The 27186-nt window shown below is 37.9% G+C and overlaps 1 protein-coding gene and 1 long non-coding RNA gene across 5 annotated transcripts in view; one reads left to right on the top strand and one right to left on the bottom strand.

The window, feature by feature from the left end:
- EPC1 (enhancer of polycomb homolog 1) overlaps positions 1-27186 on the bottom strand; it is a 110463-nt gene that overhangs the window by 23951 nt on the left and 59326 nt on the right. For all 4 annotated transcript variants that reach the window (XM_032143887.2, XM_032143894.2, XM_032143875.2 and 1 more), the window contains exons 2-5: positions 13311-13470; positions 1140-1285; positions 551-757; positions 59-207 (exon numbers count right to left, since the gene is read on the bottom strand). In XM_032143887.2, the coding sequence (XP_031999778.1) occupies positions 59-207; positions 551-757; positions 1140-1285; positions 13311-13470 (662 nt within the window). The remainder of the gene's footprint in view (positions 1-58; positions 208-550; positions 758-1139; positions 1286-13310; positions 13471-27186) is intronic.
- LOC131383101 (uncharacterized) lies at positions 5925-19550 on the top strand. Its single transcript, XR_009212862.1, has 3 exons — positions 5925-5986; positions 13452-13490; positions 19418-19550. It is a non-coding gene; the product is annotated as an uncharacterized LOC131383101 (long non-coding RNA).

Raw genomic sequence — 27186 nt, 5'->3', positions numbered from 1 at the left:
AATATACAAAATGTTAACAGCACTATACTTCCTCTAATATTATTAAAATATACATTACCTCTTTTCCATAATTTCCAGTGTTAAGTGCAATAGCTCTCTTTTACTTTTTTCTCTTCTTTTTATCATCTCTAGAATAGTAACAGCTCGACTTAGATCTCGTCGCAGCTTAAGCATTTTTTCGTAAGAGGCTTCATCATTTTTGCGATTCTGCAAATGTGAAGTTGCTTGTTTAATGTTAGTAAGTATTTTTAATTAGTGGTATAGTTATTGACCCATAAAATTTATATATTTGAAGGGTTAAATTAGAATTTAAAGACAATAAAAGGGAGCACAGATCACCAGGAAATCAATTTTGTATTGATTTTTAAATGGATTAACATTAAAATATAACATTAATAGCTGCATAATAAATCTTAAGTTCAATTTAAGTATTTTTCTTATAATTGGAAAGTCCTATTTGAATATAAATTAAACCACAGTATTGAGATAGTCATAACTATAAATAATTTTTATTATATAATTATCAAAAAAATTCTTCAAATTCACTTACTTTTCGAGTCTGCATTTTTTCAGTACGCCTTCTAAAAGCCACATAAGGATCGTTTGTGCTGGAACCATCTCGCTTCTCTTGTTTTACTGATGGAATAAGAGATGGCCCTCGACAGTTTTTTCTCTTTTTAATCCAATATTCATAAACTTCTCTAATTAGTTCATCATCTTCTTTTAGCAGTAGTTTGGCTTCCTGCAGACTGACTGGCTAAATGTAAAACCATTATGTCATTTTCATACAATACACATACAAGGTTCATAAGTATTTACTTCTAAATTTAAAGGACAATAATCGACATTACAACATTATTAACAAATGGGAAACTTGAGGAGTACATTATGCCTGTCAGTCACTGAACTAGGGTGCTTTATATACATTATTTCATCTTTACGACAATCCCAGGGCAACTGAGGCACAGAAAAATTTAAACATATTGCTCAAGATTACACAGAGATGAGATTTGAATTCATACTTTTTAACTCTAAAGCCTGCCTGATTACCCCCAACCTACAATCTCACACTTTTTCCATACAATACAGTTCTTTACATAGAATATGTATATACTTGTTATATACAAATGAAGTTGTACCTGCTGACCACTGCCTTTTTCTAGGCGGTCAATCATCTCCTCAAATTGCAAGGGGCAGATGTCCATTTTCTTTTTCAGTTTATTCACAAATACTTCATCTTCAGAATCCAAATCATAATCAGGCTGTTCAGCATCCAAACTAAAAGCTGACAGAAGGAACCATATGCAATCATTTACTGTGTGAATTCACCAACAAAAAATTCACAGATGTCTGCATAAAAACAAGACCTACACTTTCTAAAGAAATAAGAAAGAATTTTTGGATTTTGTTTCCAAAGTTGCAAACAATCTAAGCTTACAGATTTCTTACACATTTAAAGTTAAAGAAAGGAGATTATTTTTACTATGAATATACATATAAGTAATAAAAGACAACGGATGCGACCCCCTCCAACCACTCCTAAAAGCAAATAAACTAGAAGCCTATTATTAAAAACATAAAGCGATCATTAAAACTTATTTGGTTGAACCATGTGCAAGTGCCATTTTTATAGCTCAAAAATCATCGCATAGGCAATTTTTAAAATATAAAAGGAGAAGGCCTTTAAGATTTTTTTCTATAATATTTAAGTCCTGTTTTGTAGATTATTCAACTACTTTACCAAAGGCTAAGGGAGTGGTCTTTAAAGTTGAAGTGTTAGAAGCCACTACCAATAACAGTACAGGTTGAGAATCCCTCATCCAAAATGCTTGGGACCAAAAGTGTTTTGGATTTTGGAATATTTCAATATGTGTAATGAGATTTCTTGAGGGTGGGACCCAAGTCTAAACACAAAATTCATTTTTTTTCACATATACCTTATATGCATAGCCTGATGGTGATTTTATGTAATATTTTAAATAATTTTGTGCGTGAAACAAAGTTTTGACAGTGACCCATCATCACATGAGGGCAGGTGTATAATTTTCCACTTGTGCAATCACACTGGTGCTCAAAAATTTCGAACTGTGGAGCATTTCAGATTTTGACTCACTGTCACTCAGTGAGTATGTTCCTGCCTAGGAAGTTTGTTTCTCTATGGGAACACTGTCATGTAGATGGAAATGGGAGGATCTTAGATCTGCTGGCAAGAACCACTGCTACTATCAAATGTTGTTTAATTACTTATCAAAATTCAGCTAGGTTGATATGAATATGATAAGCAAAATATTAAATAGCTTTAATATAAAAATTTGTCTCACATCTTTCCCTTACTTAATTCCTTCTACTAACATTAGAGTCCACATCTTTAAATGGTATAAGGCTCTTTTTTCCTATTCTCTCCAGTATTACCTGTTCTTTATGATCTAGTAACATCAGATTTCATTGATTTCATCCAGTATGCTATTTCATGACTGCAGGCCTTTACAAAAATCCCTGTTTTTCTGCTTGCCCACCAAGGAGGCAAATGCCTATTTATTCTTTTTAGCACCCAGCCTGGTATCACTCCTCTAGAATCCTTTTTTGATTTTTCCCCACCCAAGAAGTGGTTCCTAACCACTTTCATCTTTTTTAGTGGCTAAGAACCCACTTCACATACTTTATAATTTACTTGTTAAGCATACCTCCCTATTAGAATGTGCGTGATCTCTTTAGGGAGAGGCATGCCTTCTTTATTTCTGTACTGCTAAGTGGAGGGTAATAGGTTTCACCTTGTATGCCACTTCTGTAATGTTACGTCTATTAAAGTGGGGGGAAATAACCTCCAAAACCAGTCAGACATTAAAGTCTGTGATGGGTACAAAGGGCACTATTTAGCTGCCAAATACTGCCATCTCTGCTTAAAGCTTAACACAGTGTCTGGCCTGGAGAAGTAAAAAAATATTGGTACAGTTGAATGTATTATTTCACTGTTTTATTTTTTATTTTGACCTATATCACTTCTATAACATTCCTATTAAAATAAGTGAGTATTCAGAGTATAAAAATTTCTAGATGTTAACATCTCTGTACTCACAGTACCTGCAATCATGGGCCCTTCAATGATTTTCCATCATCTCATTTTGTCATTATTATGTAAACAGCTTTTAGAGATCCTCAAGTTGATTAAAACTGTTAGATTAAAAACGCTTGATATATTTTGTTCCTAACCAAAATAATGCAGGTCTATGTTGTCTAATATGGTAACCACTAGCCATGTGTGGCTAACTGAATTTATATTAATTAAATAAAATTTAAGATTCAGTTCCTCAGTCACGATTGCCACATTTCAAGTGCTACAATAGCTATATGTGGCTAGTGTTGTATTAGCACAGATTACAGAACATTTCCATCATCATAGAAAGTTCTATTAAAGAGCACTGATGAAAATAATCCAGAAAGCCAAATTGATAGGGACCAACTAGCAATGTTCTCAATGTTCTGCTTTTTTTTTTTTTTTTCTGAGACAGAGTCTCTCTCTGTCACCCAGGCTGGAGTGCATTGGGGCGGGGCGATCTCGGCTTACTGCAACCTCTGCCGCCCGGGTTCAAGCAATTCTCCTGCCTCAGCCTCCCAACGAGCTGGGATTACAGGCACCTGCCACCGCGCCTGGCTAATTTTCGTAAGTTTTTTTTTTTTTTTGTAGTAGAGACGGGGTTTCACCATCTTGGCCAGGCTGGCTGGTCTTGAACTCCTGAACTTATGATCCACCTGCCCCGGCCTCCCAAAGTGCTGGGATTACAGGCGTGAGGCACCGCGCCCGGCCAATGTTCTGCTTCTTAAGGTTATATTTCATTTTCAGGATCTCATTTATACACTACAGTTTGGCATCCTCTTCTTTAGATCGTATCACATGTCAAACCACAATCACAAAGCCTAATTATTCATTAAAACAAAATAAGCTTGCCAAGGATCACCTTGCTTCGCATCAAAATACACTTGCCATAGCTTCTGGTAGATACTATATTATCAATGACAAGTCACACCCAACATATCAGGGGCTGCATCAAGACTGAAAAGGATGATTTCTATCATATGAATCAAGGAGCTCAGGGTCTTTCCCTCTGACGTTAACAAGGACGGGAGTGTCTGAGCCCTTTTGCCTCTGTAAGAGGCTTTTCTTTTATTCAGTGCAAACTCATATAAAATCTTAAACGGGCCAGGCGTGGTGGCTCACACCTGTAATCCCAGCACTTTGGGAGGCCGAGGCGGGTGGATCATGAGGTCAGGAGTTCCACACCAGCCTGGCCAACACAGTGAAACCCTATCTCTACTAAAACTACAAAATTTAGCTGGGCGTGGTGGCGGGTGCCTGTAATCCCAGCTACTCGGGAGGCTGAGGCAGGAGAATTGCTTGAACCCAGGAGGCGGAGGTTGCAGTGAGCTGAGATTGTGCCACTGCACTCTAGCCTGGGCGACAGAGCAAGACTCCATCTCAAAAAAAAAAAAATTATTACATAGGAAGAGTACCCAATCTTGTTCATATATAGAATACCAAAACCCTAGAGAAAAGCTAACATGTAAAAACCCACTTTGGAATTTCACTTGACCAAAAAACCCACAGCCAACAACCTTAATATGTAATTTAGCTGTGGCTGAATCTGCAGCTTCCAATTAACACCTCAACGCAGGCCAATAAAAATGTAAAATATTCATCATGTTCCTAGAATTAAGAGTATCTTCAGATTTTCTGGGTCATGTTATTGGATGTGTTCAAAGTAAAAAACAGGGTCTAAAGAAAAACAGGCAAATAGGTCATCTCTTCTAATTAAGTTCTATCAATTAAAGTGAGACCTAACAGGTTAATAATTCTTTTTTAGACGGGAGTTCGCTCTTGTTGCCCTGGCTGGAGTGTGATGCTGTGATCTTAGCTCACTACCTCCACCTCCCGGGTTCAAGCAATATTCCTGCCTCACTCAGCCTCCTGAGTAGCTGGGATTACATGTGCCTGCCACCACGCCCGGCTAATTTTTGTATTTTTTAGTAGAGATGGGGTTTCACCATGTTGACCAGGCTGGTCTCCAACTCCTGACCTCAGGTGATCTGCCCGCCTTGGCCTCCCAATGTGCTGGGATTACAAGCGTGAGTCACCGCACCTGGCCTATAATTCTTAAATAATAATGAGAACTACACTGTGGAAGCTGGCTCCTTTAAAAATATTCTGATAGGGATAAACCCAGAGATGCATACAGGTAAAAAGAATACAGTATTACGTGTGATACACAGATGTAGGAAAAAGTATACCATAACTGCCATGTAGACATAAAATAAGCCTAAGTAAAATACCAATAGGACTTATACATTGATTAGATTATTATTATTATTATTTTGAGACAGAGTCTTGCTCTGTCGCCCAGGCTGGAGTGCAGTGGCATGATCTCAGCTCACTGCAAGCTCCGCCTCCTGGATTCACACCATTCTCTTGCCTCGGCCTCCCACGTAGCTGGGACTACAGGTGCCCGCCACCAAGCCCAACTAATTTTTTGTATTTTTAGTGGAGATGGGGTTTCACCGTGTTAGCCAGGATGGTCTCGATCTCCTGACCTCGTGATCTGCCCGCCTCGGCCTCCCAAAGTGCTGGGATTACAGGTGTGAGCCACCGCGCCCAGCCGATTAGATTATTTTTAAAGGAAATCCAGGCTGGTACAAACCATGGTATTTAAAGTCTAGTAATAGATATTTACCATGGGGTGGGAAGTATTTGACATCCTTGCCTTAGATGTAAGACAAAGATATTAAAGTTTAGTAATAGAGATGGAATGTAAGTGGCTACGTAACAAGTGCCATTTATGACTCAAACTAAGTGTGCACTGGGTGAGTATGTTCATAACTTCAAACAGCATTTTAAAAACACAGGAAGCAAATAGTGAAAGGATATCTGGATCCATGAAACAGCACACAATGTGGATTAAGAACAGAATATACGCCCTGATTGAAAGGAAGGAAGGTAGGAACACTACCAAGGGAAGAAAAATTGTCACACCAGTTTTAACACGAGCACTAACTGCATGATTAATAATATCTACTTGCAAAGCTCTTGATATCAATTCTGAGCAGCAGAAAAGACTGTTGTGAAGGTGTTATTTACTATGGGGTGATAGGTATTTGACATCCTTGCCTCAGCTCTAAAACAAAGATATCGCTGACTAGCTAGATCATGAAAATCTTCAGTTTCCTTTGCTTAAAAGCTAGAGCTTGGGGTCACTTCTAGAATGTACTTAGGGAGCGAAATCGGGAATATTAGATTTGAAATCTTAGATATAAATCTTTCATACATAAAGTTCTCTGGTTGCTGCTATAGATTTTATCTGTCAGAAAGCAGTACCAGAAGAATATGCTGCAGGGGATGTTGAGGCAGGCAGAGGGAAGGAGAAAATAATCTTCCAGTATCAGAGCACAAAGACAGGATATCCGTTCTGAGAGGTAACGAAAATGTAGGTTCTACTTCAGGAAAAAAGTATCCATTACACAAACTTTATTTAGAAGTCAAAACTTATATAAGTTGTTGAAATAAAAACAGTACAAGAAACACCTGCATACTCTTTACCCACATTCAGCTATTGTTAAATTTTTATTTTGTTTTATCATGGGCACATGTGCTTGTGCTTGTGTGCACTTTCATTATACAAGCTCACTCTTTTTCATTTTCTAAGCCATAGGAGGGTACATTATATTCATAATGGCTTGTTTTGTTTTGTTTTTTTGAGATGGACTCTCACGCTGTCGCCCAGACTGGAATGCAGTGGCGTGATCTCGGCTCACTGAAACCTCTGCCTCCTGAGTTCAAGCAGTTCTCCTGCCTCAGCCTCCTAAGTAGCTGGGATTACAGGCGCCTGCCACCATGCCCAGCTAATTTTTGTATTTTTAGTAGAGATGGAATTTTACCATGTTGGCCGGGCTGGTCTTGAACTCCTGACTTCAGGTGGCCCGCCCACCTTGGCCTCCCAAAGTGCTGGGATTACAGGCGTGAGTCCCCGTGACTGGCCACCAATGTCTTTTAAGACATTGATGTTTTTTGGGTATGTCCCCCTCCCCAAGCCTCTATCATCATCATCATCATCATCATTATTAGCACATTCCTCACTCTGTGTTTTTCTTATTTTTTTCTCCATTGTGATTAGATTATACATTCTTGGCTAGGTTATTGCAAAGTGAACTTTTTAAGTCCTTCTCAGAATATCCACATCTAGAGGCACACAATATTCATCCATTCCCCGTAAGTAATGACAATTTTGATCACCAGTCAAGATGTTGCCCAAATTTTTCTTCTTTGTAATTAATGAGTAGTTTGTGGAGAGAGCTTAAAGCCATGCAAATCTCCTCATCAAAATTTCGTCTCTTATTGAGCACACACTGATGATTCTAGTATGATCCAACCCTGATTTATGATAATTGCAAAAATGATTTTTTTTTTTTTTTTTTTTTATACGGAGTCTCGCTCTGTTGCCGAGGCTGGAGTGCAGTGGTGTCATCTCAGCTCACTGCGAGCTCTTCCTCCCAGGTTCACGCCATTCTCTTGCCTCAGCCTCCCGAGTAGCTGGGACTACAGGCACCTGCCACCACGCCCGGCTAATTTTCTGTATTTTTAGTAGAGATGGTGTTTCACCATGTTAGCTAGGATGGTCTCGATCTCCTGACCTCGTGATCCGCCTGCTTCGGCCTCCTAAAGTGCTGGGATTACAGGCGTGAACCACCGTGCCCGGCCGCAAAAATGATTTTCTAACTCTAGCTTTAAAAATTTTTTTTTATTATACTTTAAGTTCTAGGGTACATGTGCACAATGTGCAGGTTTGTTACATATGTATACATGTGCCATGTTGGTGTGCTGTGCCCATTAACTCGTCATTTACATTAGGCATATCTCCTAATGCTTTCCCTTCCCCTCCCCCTGCATTTTTTCTACAGTGGATCAATTCAACTTTTTTTTTTTTTTCCTGAGACAGAGTCTTGCTCTGTCACCCAGGCTGGCGTGCAGTGGCGCGATCTCCGCTCACTGCAATCTCTGCCTCCCATGTTCAAGCGACTCTCCTGCCTCAGCCTCCCGAGTAGCTGGGATTACAGGCGCACACCACCATGCCCGGCTAATTTTTGTATTTTTAGTAGAGATAGCGTTTCACCGTGTTGGCCAGGCTGGTCTTGAACTCCTGACCTCAGGTGATCTGCCCGCCTCGGCCTCCCAAAGTACTGGGATTACAAGTGTGAGCCACTACATCCCGCCAATTTTTACTTTTTCAATGGTTTATAATTATTGTACTTACATTGTTGCTTGAACTGTCCCAGAATTAGCCAGCGGAAACCCGTGTCTTCACGACACACCACCATCATTTTTTTGAAAGCTTAATATCCAGTATAACAAGATGTTACAGGGTCATCTTGTACCTACCCTGCCTCAGCCCTGTAATCAGCCATTTCTCCAAGGCTTCCTGGGCCGTTTAGTGGGGAATAAATTAGAGAATAGGTGCTATGTTTGCTTATTTTTGTTTCTTGGCCCTTACAGAGGAAAGAATTAGAAGCACATTTATATCTATCTATCTATCTATCTATCTATCTATCTATCTATCTATCTATCTATCTATCTATCTATCTATCTATCTATCTATCTATCTATCTATCTATCTATCTATCTATCTGCCTGCCTGCCTGCCTGCCTGCCTGCCTACCTACCTACCTACATACCTACATGACCACCCACTCATACACGCAAATGCATATAAAAATATACATATTGACTACCCTTTTAAAAAAGGCTTCCTTTGAGTATTAAGTGGAGAGCCAGGTATAAATCTAATAAAACATGTGCAGGATCTGTATAATGAAAATTATAAAGTGTCAATGAAAGAGATAAAAAAAGACCTGAATACTTTGAGTGTCAAACATTGTGTTCATGACCTGGAAGATTCACATAGAAAAGATGTCAGTTCTCTCCAAATTGACCTATAGATTTAAGGCAATTCCCATAAAAATATCAGCAAGTTTCTTTGTAGACACAGACAAGTTTATTCTAAAGTTTATATGTAAAGGAAAGACCTTAAAATATCAAAACAATCTTGAAAAAGAAAGATAATACAGGCAGAATCATTCTCCCTGATGTTAAAAATTACTGTAGAGTTGGAATACTCAAGACAGTGATAGTCTTAGGATAAACACAGAAATCAATTGAATAGAATTGAGAATCTAGAAACAGATCCACATAACAATGTCCAGTTAATTTTTGACCAGGAAGCAAAAGCAATTCAATAGAGGAGGGAAAGCTTTTTAAATAAATGATGCTGGAACAACTGGATATCAAGAGGCAAAAAAATGAGCTTTGATCTAAACCTCTTGCTTTATTCAAAAATTAACTCAAAATGGACCACAGACTTAAATGTAAAACGGCAAAACTTTTAGAAGAGAACATAGGAAAGGCAAAGAGCCCTTAGACTTGACACCAAAAGCAGGATCCATTACAAGGAAAATTGAGAAACTGGATCTCATCCAAATTAACAACTTTTGTCCCATGAAAAGTCTATTAAAAAAAAAAAAGATGAAAAGACATTAAGAAATGGTAGAAAATTTTTCATGACCGGACGTGGTGGCTCACGCCTGTAATCCTAGCACTTTGGGAGGCCGAGGCGGGCAGATCACGAGGTCAGGAGATTGAGACCATCTTAGCTAACATGGTGAAACCCCATCTCTACTAAAAATACAAAAAATTAGCCAGGCGTGGTGGCACGTGCCTGTGGTCCCAGCTACTCGGGAGGCTGAGCTTGCAGTGAGCTGATATCATGCCACTGCACTCCAGCCTGGGCGACAGAGCAAAACTCCATCTCAAAAAAAAAAAAAAAAAAAAAAAATTGTTTCCAAGTCATATATCTGACAAAGACACTGTGTCTAGAATATTATCTTTTTAAAAACACCTCAAACTCAACATTAAGACACATATCCCACAGAAAGTAAGCAAAAGAGGCCGGGCATGGTGGCTCATGCCTATCATCCCAGCACTTTGGGAGGCCGAGGCGGGTGGATCACCCGAGGTCAGGAGTTTGAGACCAGCCTGGCCAACATGGGGAGACCCCATCTCTACTAAAACAAAACAAAACTAAACAAAAATTAGCTGGGCATGGTGGCACATGCCAGTAATCCCAGCTACTCTGTGAGCCAAGTTGTACCATGATTCAGTCTGGGCAAAGATGAGATTTATCTCAAAAAAAAAAAAAAAAAAAAAAAAAAAAAAAAAAGACAAAAGACATGCATGATCATTTCACCAAAGAGGATGTACAGACTGGCAAATAAACACATGAAAAGATATTTCATTTTAGCCATTTAGGAAAATGTAAATGAAAAGTATAATGAGATATTACTACACACCTATTAGAATAGGCTAGGATGAAAAATAGTGCCAACCCCCAGTGCTAGAGAGATATGGAGAAACTGGGTAATATATACCTGGTGATAATATAAAATGGTACATCTACTCCAGGAAACAGTGTGGCAGTTCCCTTCCAAACTAAAAATGGATGAACCCTGCAACTACACTCATTAATATATACCCCAGGGGAAGAAAAACTCATGTTCTGGCTGGGCGCAGTGGCTCATGTCTGTAATCCTAGCACTTTGGGAGGCCAAGGCAGGTGGATCACTTGAGGTCAGGAATTCGAGACCAGCTTGGCCAATATGGTGAAACCCTATTTCTACTAAAAGTACAAAATTAGCCATGTGTGGTGGTGCACACCTGTAATCCCAGCTACTTGGGAGGCTGAGGCACGAGAATCGCTTGAACCAGGAGGTGCAGGTTGCAGTGAGCTGGGACTGCACCACTGCACTCCCGCCTGGGTGACAGAGTGAGACTCTGTCTCACCAAACAAACAACAACAAACAACTCATGTTCTCAAAAAAACTTGTACATGAATATTCATAGCAGCTCTATTTGTAATAATCAAAAACTGGAAACTACCCAAATGTTCTTCAATGAGTGAATGATTAAACAGACTGTGATGTATACATATCATGGAATACTGCTCGGCGATAAGAAGGAATGAACTATTCATACATCCAACAACTGAATGAACCTCAGTGATATTGAGTGAAGAAAAGCCAACCTCAAAAGGATACATACTGCATGATTCCATTTATGTAACATCCGTGAACATAATTATACAGATGGATAACAGATGAGTGACGGTCAGGGGATGGGGACAGGCAGGGATATGGTTATAAAGAAGTAACAAGAGGGCATCTGCTGGTGATGGTGCAGGTGAGTGTCTTGATAGTGGTGGTGGTTATGCAGGGCTATACATGATAAAATTATACACAACTACAAACACGCACACACACACATATGTGGTACACGTCTAACTGGTGAAATCTGCATAAACTCTAGATTGTACCAATTTCAATTTCTTGGTTTTGATACTGTACAATAGTTGTACATGAGGTTAATACTGGATGAGGCTGGAGGAGCTGTGCAGGAGACTTCTCTGTACATTTCTCTGCAACCTCCCATATAGATACAGGGCAGCTAACACAAATTTAGCAGCATTATCTTTATTAATATTCCAAAGTATACATCTTTCCAAAGACGTTACCTCAAATTTGTACGATAAAAAATTTCCTCCCAAATAAACTACAATTCTGCTGTCTTTTATTAATATTTGATTATAATGTCAGGAGTCAATTCCTTTTTCAATATAGTAGTACCTTTTGACTTTACTGACCACGTATAATTCACTAGTTATCAGTCAAATGTATTTTATAGATTTTGATAATCAATAAGTAAGCCATCTTTAAGACATGTATTAATTTTTTTCTCATGATAATGTAAATTAGTATAATTTTATCTTATTTTACTCAACCTTGCTTTAACCTAAAAGCATGCATTTGTAAGATAATATAGCTTGTGGCAGCAGAACAGAATGGGGAAGATCAGATCCTTAACTTTCAAATCCACCTTGGCATGATTTTCTGGAAAACAACTTTTTAGGTTCTAATATCTATCGCATTTGTTTATAATGTCTGTGTCTGTCTCTTAAATGTCACAAAACATGTGACTGCACAAGTAAACTAGTTAAAATTGGTTTCTCAATGTGCTTGCAAGGAACAATAAAAACAAAATTGGTTTATATTGTCCTAAAGAAAAAAAATTTAGATGGTCCCCCAGAAAAACCTCTTGATCAGGCCAGGCACGGTGGCTCATGCCTGTAATCCCAAAACTTTGGGAGGCCGAGGTGGGCGGATCACCTGAGGACAGGAGTTTGAGACCAGCCTGACCAACACGGAGAAACCCCGTCTCCACTAAAAATACAACATTAGCTGGGCATGGTGGCGTGTGCCTGTAATTCCAACTACTCAGGAGGCTGAGGCAGGAGAATCCCTTGAACCCAGGAGGTGGAGGTTGTGGTGAGCCAAGATTGCGCCATTGCACTCTAGCCTGGGCAACAAGAGTGAAACTTCGTCTTAAAAAAAAAAAGAAAAAAGAAAAACCTCTTGATCATAAAGATTAACAAGACAATGAAAGCTGCAGGAATTTTACCTTACTAACCTTTCAATTATTTGTTTTTAAGTTGTTAATTAATTGGAGATTGTGTAAAAGCTCTCAGCTATTCATCACCAAATGTCACACAGTTATCAAACGATCATTTCTTATGAAGAACCTATCACTATTAAGTGAAATAAGTTCCCAATCAGAGCACTAAATTTTAAAAATTAGCATCACTCTACTAGAAAAAACAGATTTGGGGTTGGCAAGCTATGGCCTATGGGCCAATTCTGGCCTGCCATCTGTTTTTATCAGTAAAGTTTTATTGCAACACAGCCACGTTCATTCATTTTTGTATTCTCTTTAGCTGATTTTGCACTGCAACAGCAGAACTGAATAGTTGTGACAGAATGACCCCCAAAGCCTACAGTAGTTACAATCTGACCCTGTAGAGAAAAAGTCTGCTGACTTTCACTTACATCAAGTTCTTTAAGACTATTAATATTATTAATTCTAAACAGGAAGAAAACTATTTCTATATCTGAGTTTGTTTTTTTTTTTTTTTCTTATCCTACTTGACTAAAGCAGCATAAGATTGTATGCTGGGATGAAACAAAAAATGTAGAATAATAAATGCTATCTTTTCTTGTCAGATATCTCAAATATCATTTTAAAAATTGAAAATGGACTCTAATACCTCTTAAGCTGATGCTGGTCAATGAAACAAACAAAAATGCTCCTGAAGAGATAAAAATCTGTCAAGTTACATAATAAGAGAAATATAGAAAATACAATCATTAAGAGAACCATTACTTACGCTGTATGTGAATGAGCTGCTTTGGCATCTTAAATTCCCCAGGATATATAGACTCATAGTAAGCAATATTACTTTCTGCCTCTGGGACCGGTATAACCATATTATCCCTCTTCTCGCCATACACCTGCTGTGCTGAAATAGCCCGCTGAAGATGATGTTCCTAAAAAGAAGAAAAAACAGGTAAGTTCATGTATTTTTAAAAAGCAGTAAACAGATCATATAGCCAAAAAGTTTTTTTGGCTCATTTGTTTTTAAAATAGAGAGATTCTAGTAGTAGGTCTTAAAAGCATGTTGTTAACAAGATACAACTAGTGATGAAATCAGTTTAGGTAGAAACAAACAAAAAAAATTATCAGAAACGCTGAATATTTCCTCAATATAGCAAAAGGAATTGCCAAAACTGAGAATTATAGAAAGAGATTCAAAATAGTTGACAAAAACAAAGCTTGCATTTTACAGATGAGATGTGGAGAAGGAATTAAAACATTTGAACTTGTTATATAAAGAAAGTGGGCTATGGTTAAAAATATTTTATTGATTCAAATCTTTTATTCATGTAATACTTCATAAATTTAGAAGGTATTTGAATACAAATCAACTAAATATGATTTCTTCAAAGAAGGGCAGAGGTTATCTCCATTTTGAGTTGAAACTGACAGACTCAAATCCTGGTCTTTTGTCTGAAATGATAACCTTTCATACACATTTCCAGAGCCCTTTCTGAGCAGCTGCAGAGTATGTGTAGGGGCAGAAAGCACATGGACTCAGGCTGTCTGGGTTAGAACCCAACTCTGATACTGAAACAGTTTGTGACTCCCGGCAACAAACCAGTCTTCTAAATCTATTTCCTACAGTAAGAGAAAAAAAGAATCTAGTGTACAAAGTTGGAGATTTAAGTAAGATAAATGTGAATAAAATGTTTAGTATAATGCCTGACATATAACAGGTGCTCAAAATAAGTTTTGGTTTAGCCAGCACACAGAAAGCTTTTCCTAGTTTGTGATACTACCAACTGCCATATAAAGGTATTGGTCTCATCCAGGCCTATCAACATTGAATTTTGGTATATGCCTTATTAAATTCAAACACACACACACACACACGTTAATGGATAAAAAACATTCTAATAGTATGAAAAGTTCCAGTCTTCATAGGTAGTCCATTAAGAATGAGTATTTTCTTCTCAATATTTTAATGTATATACAAATGTGTACGTATTTAAATATGTAAAGGAATATACATACTCCTATATAAATGGAGATAAGATATACACAATACAGAACTTTATCCCTAGCTTTGGTTTGCTTGATATAACCTGGAGATCTTTCCATACCAATACTTCTACTACATTCCTTACAATAGCTACATTATATTCCACTATATGGACTTCCCAAATTTATTTAACCAGATACAAATTGATAGGAAAAAAACTCTGGAAAAAACCTAAATGCCTACCATCTCCTAAGTGCTACAAAGAACCACTCATGTATTATTATGTACAAGATATCTTTGTGGACTTGTGAAGGCATCTGTAGGACAACTGCAAATGGAAGTGCTCAAAGGGTGTATCTGAGGTTGTAACAACACATATTCCTCATTCCTTAAGTAACTATTTCTCAATATTCCTTTTGAGTTTAAAACTCTTTGCCCTTCCTGTTACTTTAGGTTAATTTCTTTACAAATGATAAAGTTTCTTTTCTTTCAAATGTTGCTCTTCTTTGCTCATTTTCAAAGTGTTGCATTTTTCTTATTCATTCTCAATTTGATTTTTGATTCTAAACCCTCGGAATGCCTAATGACTCCTGGGAGCTGGTAGAAACTAAGTCTGTATGTGTGTATGTGGGGTGGGGAGAACAGTGTCACTAAACAGCAAATTCTATCTTCTACTTTGGTAGTCTATTGCCATATTTACTGGCCCTGAACGCTCACTGATACAGGGCATTTTTGCCAAACCCAGTGTATGTCAGTTACACGCATACTCTTGAACTGTCAGATATCCTCAAATGTCAAGAGAAATATTCTTCTTAGCACACACACCAAACTCAAGGAGTACGGAAGGAAGACATGTGATTCATAGTTTGCTTTTTGTTCCCAGCTCACTACCCTTAATCTCCTAACCCATAATTTCTATGTGTAGGTGAACATATAAGTTAGATGTTTTACCTTTTGGACTTTTGCAAATCTGTCTTACTCCTGGTGATGCCTTTAGAACACAGCATTCAAGCATTGTTTGTTTAACTAGTTCTGATATCTGGCACCTGGTCCAAATGAGAGGTAGTTGTAGTTGAGAACAGAATATGCCAACGTCGGCCAAACGTGGTGGCTCACACCTGTAATCCCAGCACTTTTGGGAGGCTTAAACTCACTTGAGCCCAGGAGTTTGAGACCAGCCTGGCCAACATGATGAAACCCCATCTCTACTAAAAATACAAAAATACAAAAATTAGCCGGGTGTGATGGCATGTGTCTGTAATCTCAGCTACTTGAGAGGCTGAGGCAGGAGAATCGCTTGAATCTGGGAGGCAGAGGTGGGTTTCAGTGAGCTGAGACTGCACTGCTGCACTCCAGAGCCTGGGTAACTGAGCAACACTCTTGTCTCAAAAAAAAAAAAAAAAGAATACGCCAATGTCTGAGACTATTAGTTGGTCAGAAAACGAATACTTCACATATTACCACATCCTCCCGCCTCAAGATTATGAAACAAATTCACCCTTGTCAAGTTTTTACCCCTTTTAATAGTTTATTGTACATCTGTAATTTATTTTTTCTATAAGAAGAGACAAAGATCTACCTTTTTTCCCCAAATAGTGAGCCATCTGTCCTAATGTCATGAATGAAATAATCTATTCTCCTTAATCATTAAAAATGTTCCCATAGGAATCCTCACACACCGTTGGTGAGAATGTAAATCAGTACAGCCGCTATGGAAAACAGCATGGAAGTCCCTCAAAAATCTAAACAAATAGAACTACCATACGATTCAGCAATCTCACTGCTAGGTATATACCCAAAAGAATGAAAATCAGTATATCAAAGAGGTATATGCACTCTCATGTTTACTGCAGTACTTTTCACAACAGCCAAGATTTGGAATCAACCTAAATGTCTATCAACAGATAAATGGATAAAGGAAATGTGGAACTACACACAATGGAATATTATTCAGCCATAAAAGAGAATGGAAACGTCTATCATTTGCAACAACATGGATGGAACTGGAGGACATTATGTTAAGTGAAATAAGCCAGGCACAGAAAGAAAAATTTTGCACATTCTCGCTCATTATGTGGGAGCTAAACATTAAAACAATTGAACTAAATTGTTCATTAAAACAATAGAAGGGTACTGGGGAGGGGTAGAAAAAGTGGGGATGGTTAATGGGCAGAAAAATATAGTGAGATAGAGTAAGATTTGAATAGTATTTGATAGCACAGCAGGATGATGACAACCGACAATAATTTATTACGTAATTTAAAATAACTAAAAGAGTAGAATTGGAAAGTTCCTAAGACAAAGAAGTGATAAATGCTGAAGTGATGTATGTCCCAATCACCCTGATGTGATTATTACACATTGTATGCCCCATCAAAACATCACATGTACTCCCTAAATATCTATATCTACTATGTACCCATAATAAAAAATATAAAAAATTATCCATATTTTAAAATACATTTCACTTGCAACTGGGAGTATTTTCAGGCTTTTTTTTTTTTTTTTCTTTTCCCACTCCACTCAACTCTCTCCTATGCCAGTATTTAATGTGTTTTAAACAACGTAGCCTTGGGCTGGGCACAGCTCAGGCCTGTAATCCCAGCACTTTGCTAGGCCAAGGCAGATGGATCACTTGAGCCCAGGAGTTCAAGACCAGCCTGGGCAACACAGCCACACCCTGTCTCAAAAAAAATGAAAATAAAAGTAAATAAGAAGAACAATGTACCCTCATACTGCATTTTATTATCTAGTATGGTAATTTCCCACTCATACTTTTTCCTTACCAGGTTTCTCATTTTTTTTCAAATAAACCATAATAAAATTAATTCTTTAGGTATAAAACGTGACCACTAAGGAGCTCTGATTTTTACAAGCAATATAGTATAGTGGTTAAGAACATGGGCTTTGGCCGGGTGTGGTGGCTGATGCCTGTAATCCCAGCACTTTGGGAGGCCAAGGAGCGTATATTGTTTGAGGTCAGGAGTTCAAGACCAACCAGGCCAACACAGTGAAACTCCGTCTCTACTAAAAATACAAAAATTAGCCAGGTGTTCTGGTGCACACCTGTAGTTTCAGCTACTCAGGAGGCTGAGGCAAGAGAATCGCTTGAACCCAGGAGGCAGAGGTTGCAGTGAGCTGAGATCAGGCCACTGCACTCTAGCCTGGGTGACAGGGCGAGACATTGTCTCAAAAAAAGAAAAAAATAAAGAACATGGATTTTGTAACCAAGAGTTCCCTGGTATTTGAATGTTGGCTCCACAGTTTACTAACTCTATGACTTTGGGACTTGGGATAAATTATTTACTCTTTTCTAGCAAGAGTTTTATTATTTGTGAATGTGTATTACATACCTACCATGTGGGATTGTGGTTAACATGCCCAAGACGTACTAGTACCCAATGCATGGCAGCTAGTCTATACCTTTCATTATTAGAGAAGCTGAAGTTTTTCATACCCTTAGTTACCATTTATATCCCCTTGTATGAAAAGTTCTGTAGAAAAAACCTTCCCTTATGTTATATCCACTTTTCATAACTGTGAAACCAAAATTTTGTGTATCAATATTACAGTGAACACTCACTGCTTAAAAAAAATTTTATTTGTAGTTTTCTTGCACAAAATATTTCACATAGGCCAGGCGTGGTGGCTCACCTGAGGTCAGGAGTTCAAAACCAGCCTGGCTAACATGGTAAAACCCTGTCTCTATTAAAAATGCAAAAATTAGCCAGGCGTGGTGGCAGGCGCCTTTTAATCCCAGCTACTCGGGAGGCTGAAGCAGAAGAATCGTTTGAACCCGGGAGACAGAGGCTGCAGTAAGCGGAGATCACGCCACTGCACTCCAACCTGGGCAACAGAGCAAGACTCTGTCTCAAAAGAAAAAAAAATTCACATAATTACCTCCTATCTTTAACAGTCAAGAAAACAATCTCCATTTTATAAATGGCATTTAGGGGTGAAGTGTCATGATGTATGCAACATGCTTTCAAATGGTTCAGAAAACAGGATTTAAAGAACAGGAAAAAAACCAGCCGGGCGCGGTGGCTCACGCCTGTAATCCCAGCACTTTGGGAGGCCAAGGTGGGCGGATCACAAGGTCAGGAGATGGAGACCATCCTGGCTAACACGGTGAAACCCCGTCTCTACTAAAAATACAAAAAAAAATTAGCCAGGTGTGGTGGTGGGCGCCTGTAGTCCCAGCTACTAGAGAGGCTGAGGCAGAAGAATGGCATGAACCCAGGAGGTGGAGCTTGCATTGAGCCGAGATTGTGCTGCTGCACTCTGTACTACTCTTTCAACTTTTCTATAAATTTGAAAATTTTTATAATAAAAAGTTGGATGAAGAAGAGGGCACTACGGGTCAGGGATGTATATAATGTAAAACAAATATGGTTAGGTTCTTCTAAGACTTATAAAAACAACAACAAAAACCTTCCTTCCTCAACAGCTGAAATAATCATTACCTTCTACTATTCATATTTACTTCCTCCCCAAGTATGGCAGTTCTCCCGTATCCACAGGGGATACATTTCAAGACAATCTCAGCGGATGGCTGAAACCACTATTGAACCCTATGTATGCTATGTTTTTCCTATACGTACACACCTATGATAAAGCTTAATTCATGAATTAGGCACAATAAGCAACAATAATAGAACAAATATAACAATATACTGTGATAGGTTATGTGAATGTAGTCTCTTTCTCAAAATATACTGCATTCACCCTTCTTATTGTGATGTGAGAACATGCCTCCATGATGCGATGAAGTGAGGTGAATAAGGTAGGCACTGTGATGTAGTGTTAGACTACCCCTGAAAACTAATTTAAAACGTTTTTAAAAACTCATTTTAACTTAAAAATCATTTCTAGAATTTTCCACTTAATATTTTCAGACTGCAGCTGATTATAGGTGACTGAACCTGCAGAAAGCAAAACCATGGATGATGGGGGATTGCTGTGTACACCAGGAGCCTGAGACGAGGAGACCAAACAGAGAAGGCCAGTGAGGCTGAAGCACAGTGAGTGAGGTGGTGAGTGACAAATTCTTATGTAGAAGGAGTCAAGTGCCAGATCATGCAGAGTCTTAGGGGTCATGTCAAGGATTTGTCCTTTTTCTAAGAGCAATAGTGGCTGCAGGGTTTTACAAGAGCACCTTGGCTGCTATGTAGTAAATGGACCACACTTTATAAAACAGAATATACGTAACCCTTAAATAGTTCTGAATGACATTTAATGACATGCACAAACCATCAATTAGAGAGATATCTGAAAATTGTATGTTCAAGATATTTAAATACTTTTAAAGAAAAAGACACAATTGAGCCTATCTATATAGAAAACAATCTAAAGTATAAATATATATCTCAGTCATCCCTATATTCCTTTATCCCCTACCTTTATTTTTTCATAGCATGTACCATCCTCTGAAAGGCCATATAGTTGGTTTGTTTACTACCATTAACCATCTCTCCCTCCACCTCCACCCCCAATCTAAGCAACATAAGAGAAGGGATTTGTCTATTTTGTCCACTGCTGTTATCACCACCCTAAAATAGTGTTTAGAACAAAGCGGAGTGCTTAAATGATATGTGTGTATGTATATGTGCATGTACACATACATGTGCATGCACACACATAGTTTTAGAAAACATTTTTAAAACCCAAAGCTATATACACCTATATCCATAAAATAATATTAAATAAGTGAAAACGGGATTTTTTTTTTTTGCTTTCAGTAGGAAGAAGATGCAAAATGGTAAAGACAAGAAACAAAATAAATTAGGAAATGAGTTCTGTATTTCATTCAATAGATATTTATTTAATGTCTTGACTAAATATCTGAGATTATACAAGTGTAAATTACAATGATATTCCAAGCTGTTTCACTGAAGTCCTAATTTCAAATTATTAATAGGTAATCTAATGAGAAGTTTCATAATTTAAGTGTACAGAAGGCTGGGTTTGAAACTTAGATTTTTTATTTTTAAGGACTTCTGAGAGCATGTAATGTAAACTGTAGTTCTCAAAGGAGGATACAGCCATTCCAAGCCAATGACAACGGAATCATTTTTTTCAGAAATTATCCACTAATAATTGATAGAAAACTTTTGAAATACAGTTTGGGAAATGCTGGTATAAAACAAAAACCAGAGATACAGGGCAGAACATCCAGACTTAATTGTGTTCATTAATTAACTTAGTCTAAATTTACTGAGTGCTAACCATTATGTGCCTGGCACTGGGACACAATGGCAAATAAGAGAGACATGCTCTACATGACACTGCAGAGGTTACACTCTAACAGGAAGGAGAGATACTAATGAAATCTAAAAATAAATTGTACAGTGTAATAAAGTACTATGAAGGAAAAGTACAATGTTTAGAGAAATATAAACAGGAAACATTTCTGAGACTATCGCTTTATCAGTGGAGAAAGTGACATTTAAGCTAATACCTGCAGGAATTGGAGTTAAGTGAAAGATTGTTTTAAGAAAAAGGAATAGGCTGGGTGTGGTGGCTCACGCCTGTAATCCCAGCATTTTGGGAGGCCGAGGCAGGAGAGTCACCTGAGGAGTTCGAGACCAGCCTGGCCAGTATGGTGAAACCCCACCTCTACTAAAAATACAAAAATTAGCCAGGCGTGGTGGCGGGTGCCTGTAATCTCAGCTACTCTAAAGGCTAAGGCAGGAGAATCGCTCGAACCCGGGAGGTGGAGGCTGCAGTGAGCTGAGATCGCGCCACTGCACTCCAGCCTGGGTGACACAGCAAGACTGTCTCCAAAAAAAAAAAAAGAAGAGGGAATAGCTATGTTTGAAGACCACTTACTATTTATAACATGTTGGATGGGTAAAATTTCTTTAATTATAAAATGTTTATGATAATTCGGTTCAGCTGTGATTTCACAGTTAATTGCTGTAACACCAAGATCAATTCCAATTTTTCATTGTACAGAGGCATAAACTCTCAAATCAGCCTGATTTTAAAGTGAACAAATAAAGTTAAATAATTTAAAGAAATATTTAATATGCAATCTTACAAAAATGGAATTGGAATCAGATGAACCATAGCTTATAAATAAGCAAATAGCTTAAAAGCCTCTTGGGCTGAAAGTAATTATAGATAAGTTTTCTATACATAGCAATATGAACAATAAAAAGAGGATGAGAAAACACTGAACAACAATCTTTAGAAAGTTCAGAGGCACACTTTCATGTCATGAGCTTTGCTATCATGGCACCCAGCTCCGAAAGTATTCACCTTTTGTTACTTCAGCCTGCCTAGTGCAATAGAAGAGTGCAGGTTTTAGAGACCCAAGTGTGAATTTTAGCTTTTAGCAAGTCACCCTGGTATGTATTTTTATTATTTGCAAAATATATTTTCCTTACCCATTTCCCTCTCTTCTCTCCAGCAGGAAATGCTCCCTTTTTTCTTTATTACTTTTGCTTGCACCATGAAAAACATTGCCTTTTCAGGTGGCTTTCTATGGTCTCTGTTAAATGCATGGTTAGCTAACACAAAAGGGTAAGCCTGCTCTAAACAGGGCATATCACTAATGTTAAGAAGCCAGAAATATTTTTTATTAAATAAGAGTGACATTAGCTATCTGTAGATAAAGCCTATCTGGAGGTGTAGGTTTTGCTGATGTGTCATAAACATCTGCTCTGATCCTTTGTTCACATGGGTGGGTATCTTTGCTGCTATCGCCATTCCTCATGCTCACCCCACCATGGGAAATTCCCACTTGATCTTCAGAGTCGGTTTCAAAACGATCTTTTCTCTACTTCTCCTAGGAAGAATTTCTCTCTCATCTGTGATTCTGCAATACTATATTTTATACTTAGGGCATTGTGCTATCACTATTTATGTTTACATACTGATCTCCAAAATGTGAGATCTTTAAGAGTACAGACCATGTCTAATTTGCCTTTGCATCTTTTCCTTCAAAAGATGTATTCTCATGTACTATTTGGGGACTGTAAATCTTTTAAGGTTGAGGACTAAATAATATTGTCTTTGTAATGTACTCATTGCCTGGTATAATATTTTGGCTTACTGTAGGCACTCAGTATTTTATAAAATACCATTGTCGAAAGATGAAAAGGATCAACCTAAATAAAACACATGAAAAAAGACATTTCTACCTGCTCTATAATAAATTATAATAAACATTACCAATCTAAAAAGAGCTATTCAAGGTTATATTATGCAGATTCCTAAACAAAGATTAAATTATATTCATTTATTCATTAAATTTTTATTTAAGCAAATAATGATCATACCACTTAGACATAACAATTAAGGCCACATTTAGACCTTTTTGGTTACAATTAAAAACAGCTTATTAAAAGCAACAATATCATACAAAATTCCATATGTGTAAATAAGTGATGATTAATTATATAAGAAGCTACTTAAGAAGTTTAAATCCCTGAATATTTATGAATGTAGAGGGAGACTCCATTGCTAGTTAAAAAGGCCTGAGCTGAATTATTTTCTCTCCTACTTTCAAATGACATTTCTAAGAACCCAAACAAGTAACTCTATGGAGGAACACTGCTCCAGCAAATACCACCTAGTTTTTCTACATCCAAACACCCGACTCTTCCCTGACTCGTTATAATCGCCTCTAACTGGTTCCCTGCCTGCACCTTCATCTATTCTTCACGGAATAGTGACAGCAATCCTGTTAATCAGGTCATGTCATTCTTCCATTCAGAATCTTACACTTATTTCCCATCTCACTCAGAATAAATCCCAAAGTCCTTAAAATTGCTTCCAAGGTCCAACATGATCTGCACTCCCCTTTCCTTGTTACCTCTCTGGTACTGTTAACTATTCCCCTTTTCACTCACTCTGCTCTAGTCATACTGGATTCCTTGCTGTTTGTCAATCTTGTAAGAATCAGCTTGCTCCCTCACCTCAAGGTTTTGTTTAAAGGTCATCTTCCCAGATTGATCAGATCATTCCTTACCAGTTATCCCACTATATGCCCAGCAGAATGGCTAAAATGGAAAAGGCTAACAACATCACATGATGGTGAGGATATGGAATAACTAGAACTCTCATACACGGTTAGTGAGGGAAGGCTGATAGATAATGTAAGACCAAACACACACAATCCATAGCCCGGCAAGTCCACTCCTAAGAATTTACTCAAGAGAAAGGAAAACACAAGTCCACAGAAAGACGCAAATAAGAATGTTCAAAGAGCTTTATTCATAATGGGCCCAAACTGGAAGCCACCCAAATGTCCACCAAAATAGGACAGATGAACAAACTGTGGTAAAGCCATACAGCAGACTACTCCTCAGCAATAAAAAGGAATCAACTATTTATACATGCAACAACATGGGTAAATCTCAAAAACACTATAGGGAGTAAAAATAGCTTCGCACAAAGTACATCAATGAAGTTCTCAACTGGCAAAAATAATCTATGACAGAAAAAAATATCCTAACAGTAGTTCCCTCTGGGAAGTGGAGGCAGGGACCGAGAAGAGGAATGAAAGAGTTTTCTGGGATGATGGTAATGTTCTCTATCTTGATGGGGGGCTGGGTTATGTAAATATATGAATTTGACAAAATTTAGCCAATATCCACTATTTGTGAATCTCACTGCATGTCAATTTTACCTCAAATGAAAGAAACAGTAAACAAATAGTGAACTCTAATGAATGATATGCACGCTGAAGTATTTAGGAAAACATGCACTCATGTGTAATTTACTTTAAATGCCTTTAAAAAATAAGATGAATGGAGAGATGGATACATGGGTGATAAAATAATTAATAAAATGGAAGAATCTAGCTAGTAGTGTATTATGGGTAAATTCTCATTGTAAATTGTTAAAACTCTTACTGAATGTTTGAAAATGTTCATTGTAAAATCTTGCTCAACCCCACAACACTGTGTTCCCCAACTCTGTTTTATTTTTCCCTAGCACTTGTCACTTCCTTATAGACTACTTAATAGTTTCTTCTCACCAGAACATAAGATCCTTGAAGGTAGGAGTGAAATTTTTTGCTTTGCTTTATCCCAGGTCTAGAATCATGCCTAAAGCATGTAAGTATCCAATAAATACTTATTTAATAAATAAATGAGCCAATGAATTATACCAGTTATTCAAGGTCCACAAACTATTACCATTTGGAATAGATTTCATAAAGAAGCAAAGATAACATTTCATAAAAGCAAAGAAAAAATTACACCTGTAATCCCAGCACTTTGGGAGGCTGAGGCGGGTGGATCACTTGAGGTCAGGAGTTCAAGATCAGCTTGACAAACATAGGGAAACCCTGTCTCTACTAAAAATATAAAAAATTAGCCGGGTGTGGTGGCACATGGCTGTAATCCCAACTACTCGGGAGGCTGAGGAAGGAGAATTGCTTGAGCCTGGGAGGCAAAGGTTGTAGTGAGCCAAGATCGTGCCACTGCACTCCAGCCTGGGCGACAGAGCGAGACTCCATCTCAAAAAAAGAAAAGAAAAAAGAAAAAAAGAAAAAATTAAAATGAACACATTTTACTTTTGTATCTGAAATACTTACGGTAATAGTTTAAGGACAGATAGTATCTGGCGAGGAAAAGAGCAATTTAATATCTATTATTTTTCACAAGAAATAAATGATACAAGGTTATTACTCTCTACCTATCTTCTTGCTTAAAGCTCAGTACTCAAATTAATTTCTAGAATACAAAAAGGAAGACCTTTACAGATAAAATAGTCCGGTTCTGTTATTTCTCTTCAGTGTGAAACATTTGCCAATTTACTACTTTCCTTATAAAATCAACAGGATGTAAAGTCAAGCGACTAAGTAGCACGATCACAGGTGGCCCAGACATGAAGTTTCATTCTGATTCTGTCCTCTCATGTCCTTATTTGTACCCCTAGCATCCCTTTAGGCTTAGGTCCTTTGTGCTGTACATATTAAGAGCCTACATGCCCAGTGTGATGTGTGACAATGTAAGCGGGAAGGGAATAAAATTAGAGTCTCTTTCTATGCTTAGAAAAGCCATAATCTAATCGAATCATTTCCCCGAAATTAAATTTTAAAAGGCTCCCCCAAACTTTTTTTTTGTTGTAATCTTTATGATTTCTATGCCTCCAAAACAGCCCTGAGAGCAGTAAAATAAAATACAGATACAAATGTGTTTGTTTTTTTCTAAAATGCCCTACAGCAGCAGCAATAAACTAATTTAAATCTGTCTAAAAGTGCTTATATAATCAATAACACAAACTAAATCTGTCCCACTGCTTAGTCCTTAGCCCTTGTATATACGCACTCTTGCAATTTCATCCAGTATCATGGCTTCAACTACCATTTGAATGCTGGTGATTATTCTAAATCTTAATTTCTAGCTCAGAATTCTGAACTCAAGACATGTATATAAAGACCTTACTATATGTTCCACAGACATCTCTCACATAACATCGACACCCTCGCTCCATGACTCTCCAAATCTGTTCCTCCTCCTGACCTATGTCAGTAAGTTGCACTGTCATCTATCCAGTCACCCAAGTCAGAAGCCTCAATGTTTCTAGCTCCCTTTTGCTTATTTCTCCATTTCCAAATCAGGCACAGATTTCTCATTGGTTTTATGACTAGAAATTACTCAATACTTCTCCATCCCACAGCCACAGTTCATGCAGCAAGTGGCCTTCTAACCTCTAGTATCACATTACTCTCCACTGGTCTTTCTAAGAGTTTGACCAAGTCAACTCTCACACTTCATCTTTGGTTCTTTATTGCCTCCCTGGTGAAATTCAAACTTGCCTTGGGAAACAGGCCCTCATGACCTAGCTCTAGCTAATTCCTCCAGTTCAACACCTGACCACTTTCTCCCCTGAATTTCCTACTTCATCTAGAATAAGCATCTAATAGAACTTTCTAGTAACACCTATATGTACTGTTCCCTGCCTCTAACTCCATCTATAACCCTTCTCCCTTCTTTATAATTCTACTAGGATGTCTACCCCGCTTTTGGAAAGTCTTCCACAATGATTATGTAATACTACGGTAACATAAAAAACAGGCAGAAGTTACTTAAAAATGCCTATCTTCATAAAGATTCAACTGAAATCTTTATAAAGTTGAAAACTGAGCAAGTCAGAATATGGAAAAAAATTCCTGATAGAGATTCCATGATCCCTGAACAACCTGCCTCACACATACTGGAAGTGGCAGAAGATAACAAAGTAACAAGAAGGATGTAGATTCCCCACAGATTGCTTATTTGTTGTAAGGGAAATATAGTAACTATATTGTGGAGAAACTGGACCATACTTTTACCAGATGGTGAAAATTACCATTACCAGTGAGGTGCAGATGCATCTGTGCGCCTCCAGATGTGATGTCATGGGGACACAATATCCCTTATGTGACATTTCAGCTGGAAATGCAAACTTCAACATGAGAAAACATCAGACAAACCTAAAATGGGGTCACTCTATTAAAAAAGTCAAAACTGTATTCTTCAAAAATGTCTACATCGTAAAAGATGAAAACATCTATGAAAAGATGTATATTTTTTTCTTTGAGACAGAGTCTTGCTCTGTCACCTGGGCTGGAAGTGCAGTGGCGCAATCTCGGCTCACTGCAACCTCCACCCCCTGGATTCAAGCGACTCTCCTGCCTCAGCCTCCCGAGTAGCTGGGGTTTACAGGC

The sequence above is a fragment of the Hylobates moloch genome, unplaced genomic scaffold, assembly GCF_009828535.3.
Source record: "Hylobates moloch isolate HMO894 unplaced genomic scaffold, HMol_V3 SCAFFOLD_3, whole genome shotgun sequence".
Classification (NCBI taxonomy): Eukaryota; Metazoa; Chordata; class Mammalia; order Primates; family Hylobatidae; genus Hylobates; species Hylobates moloch.
Note: the sequence above shows the minus strand (reverse complement) of the source record. Positions and strands in the feature narration are given on the sequence as shown.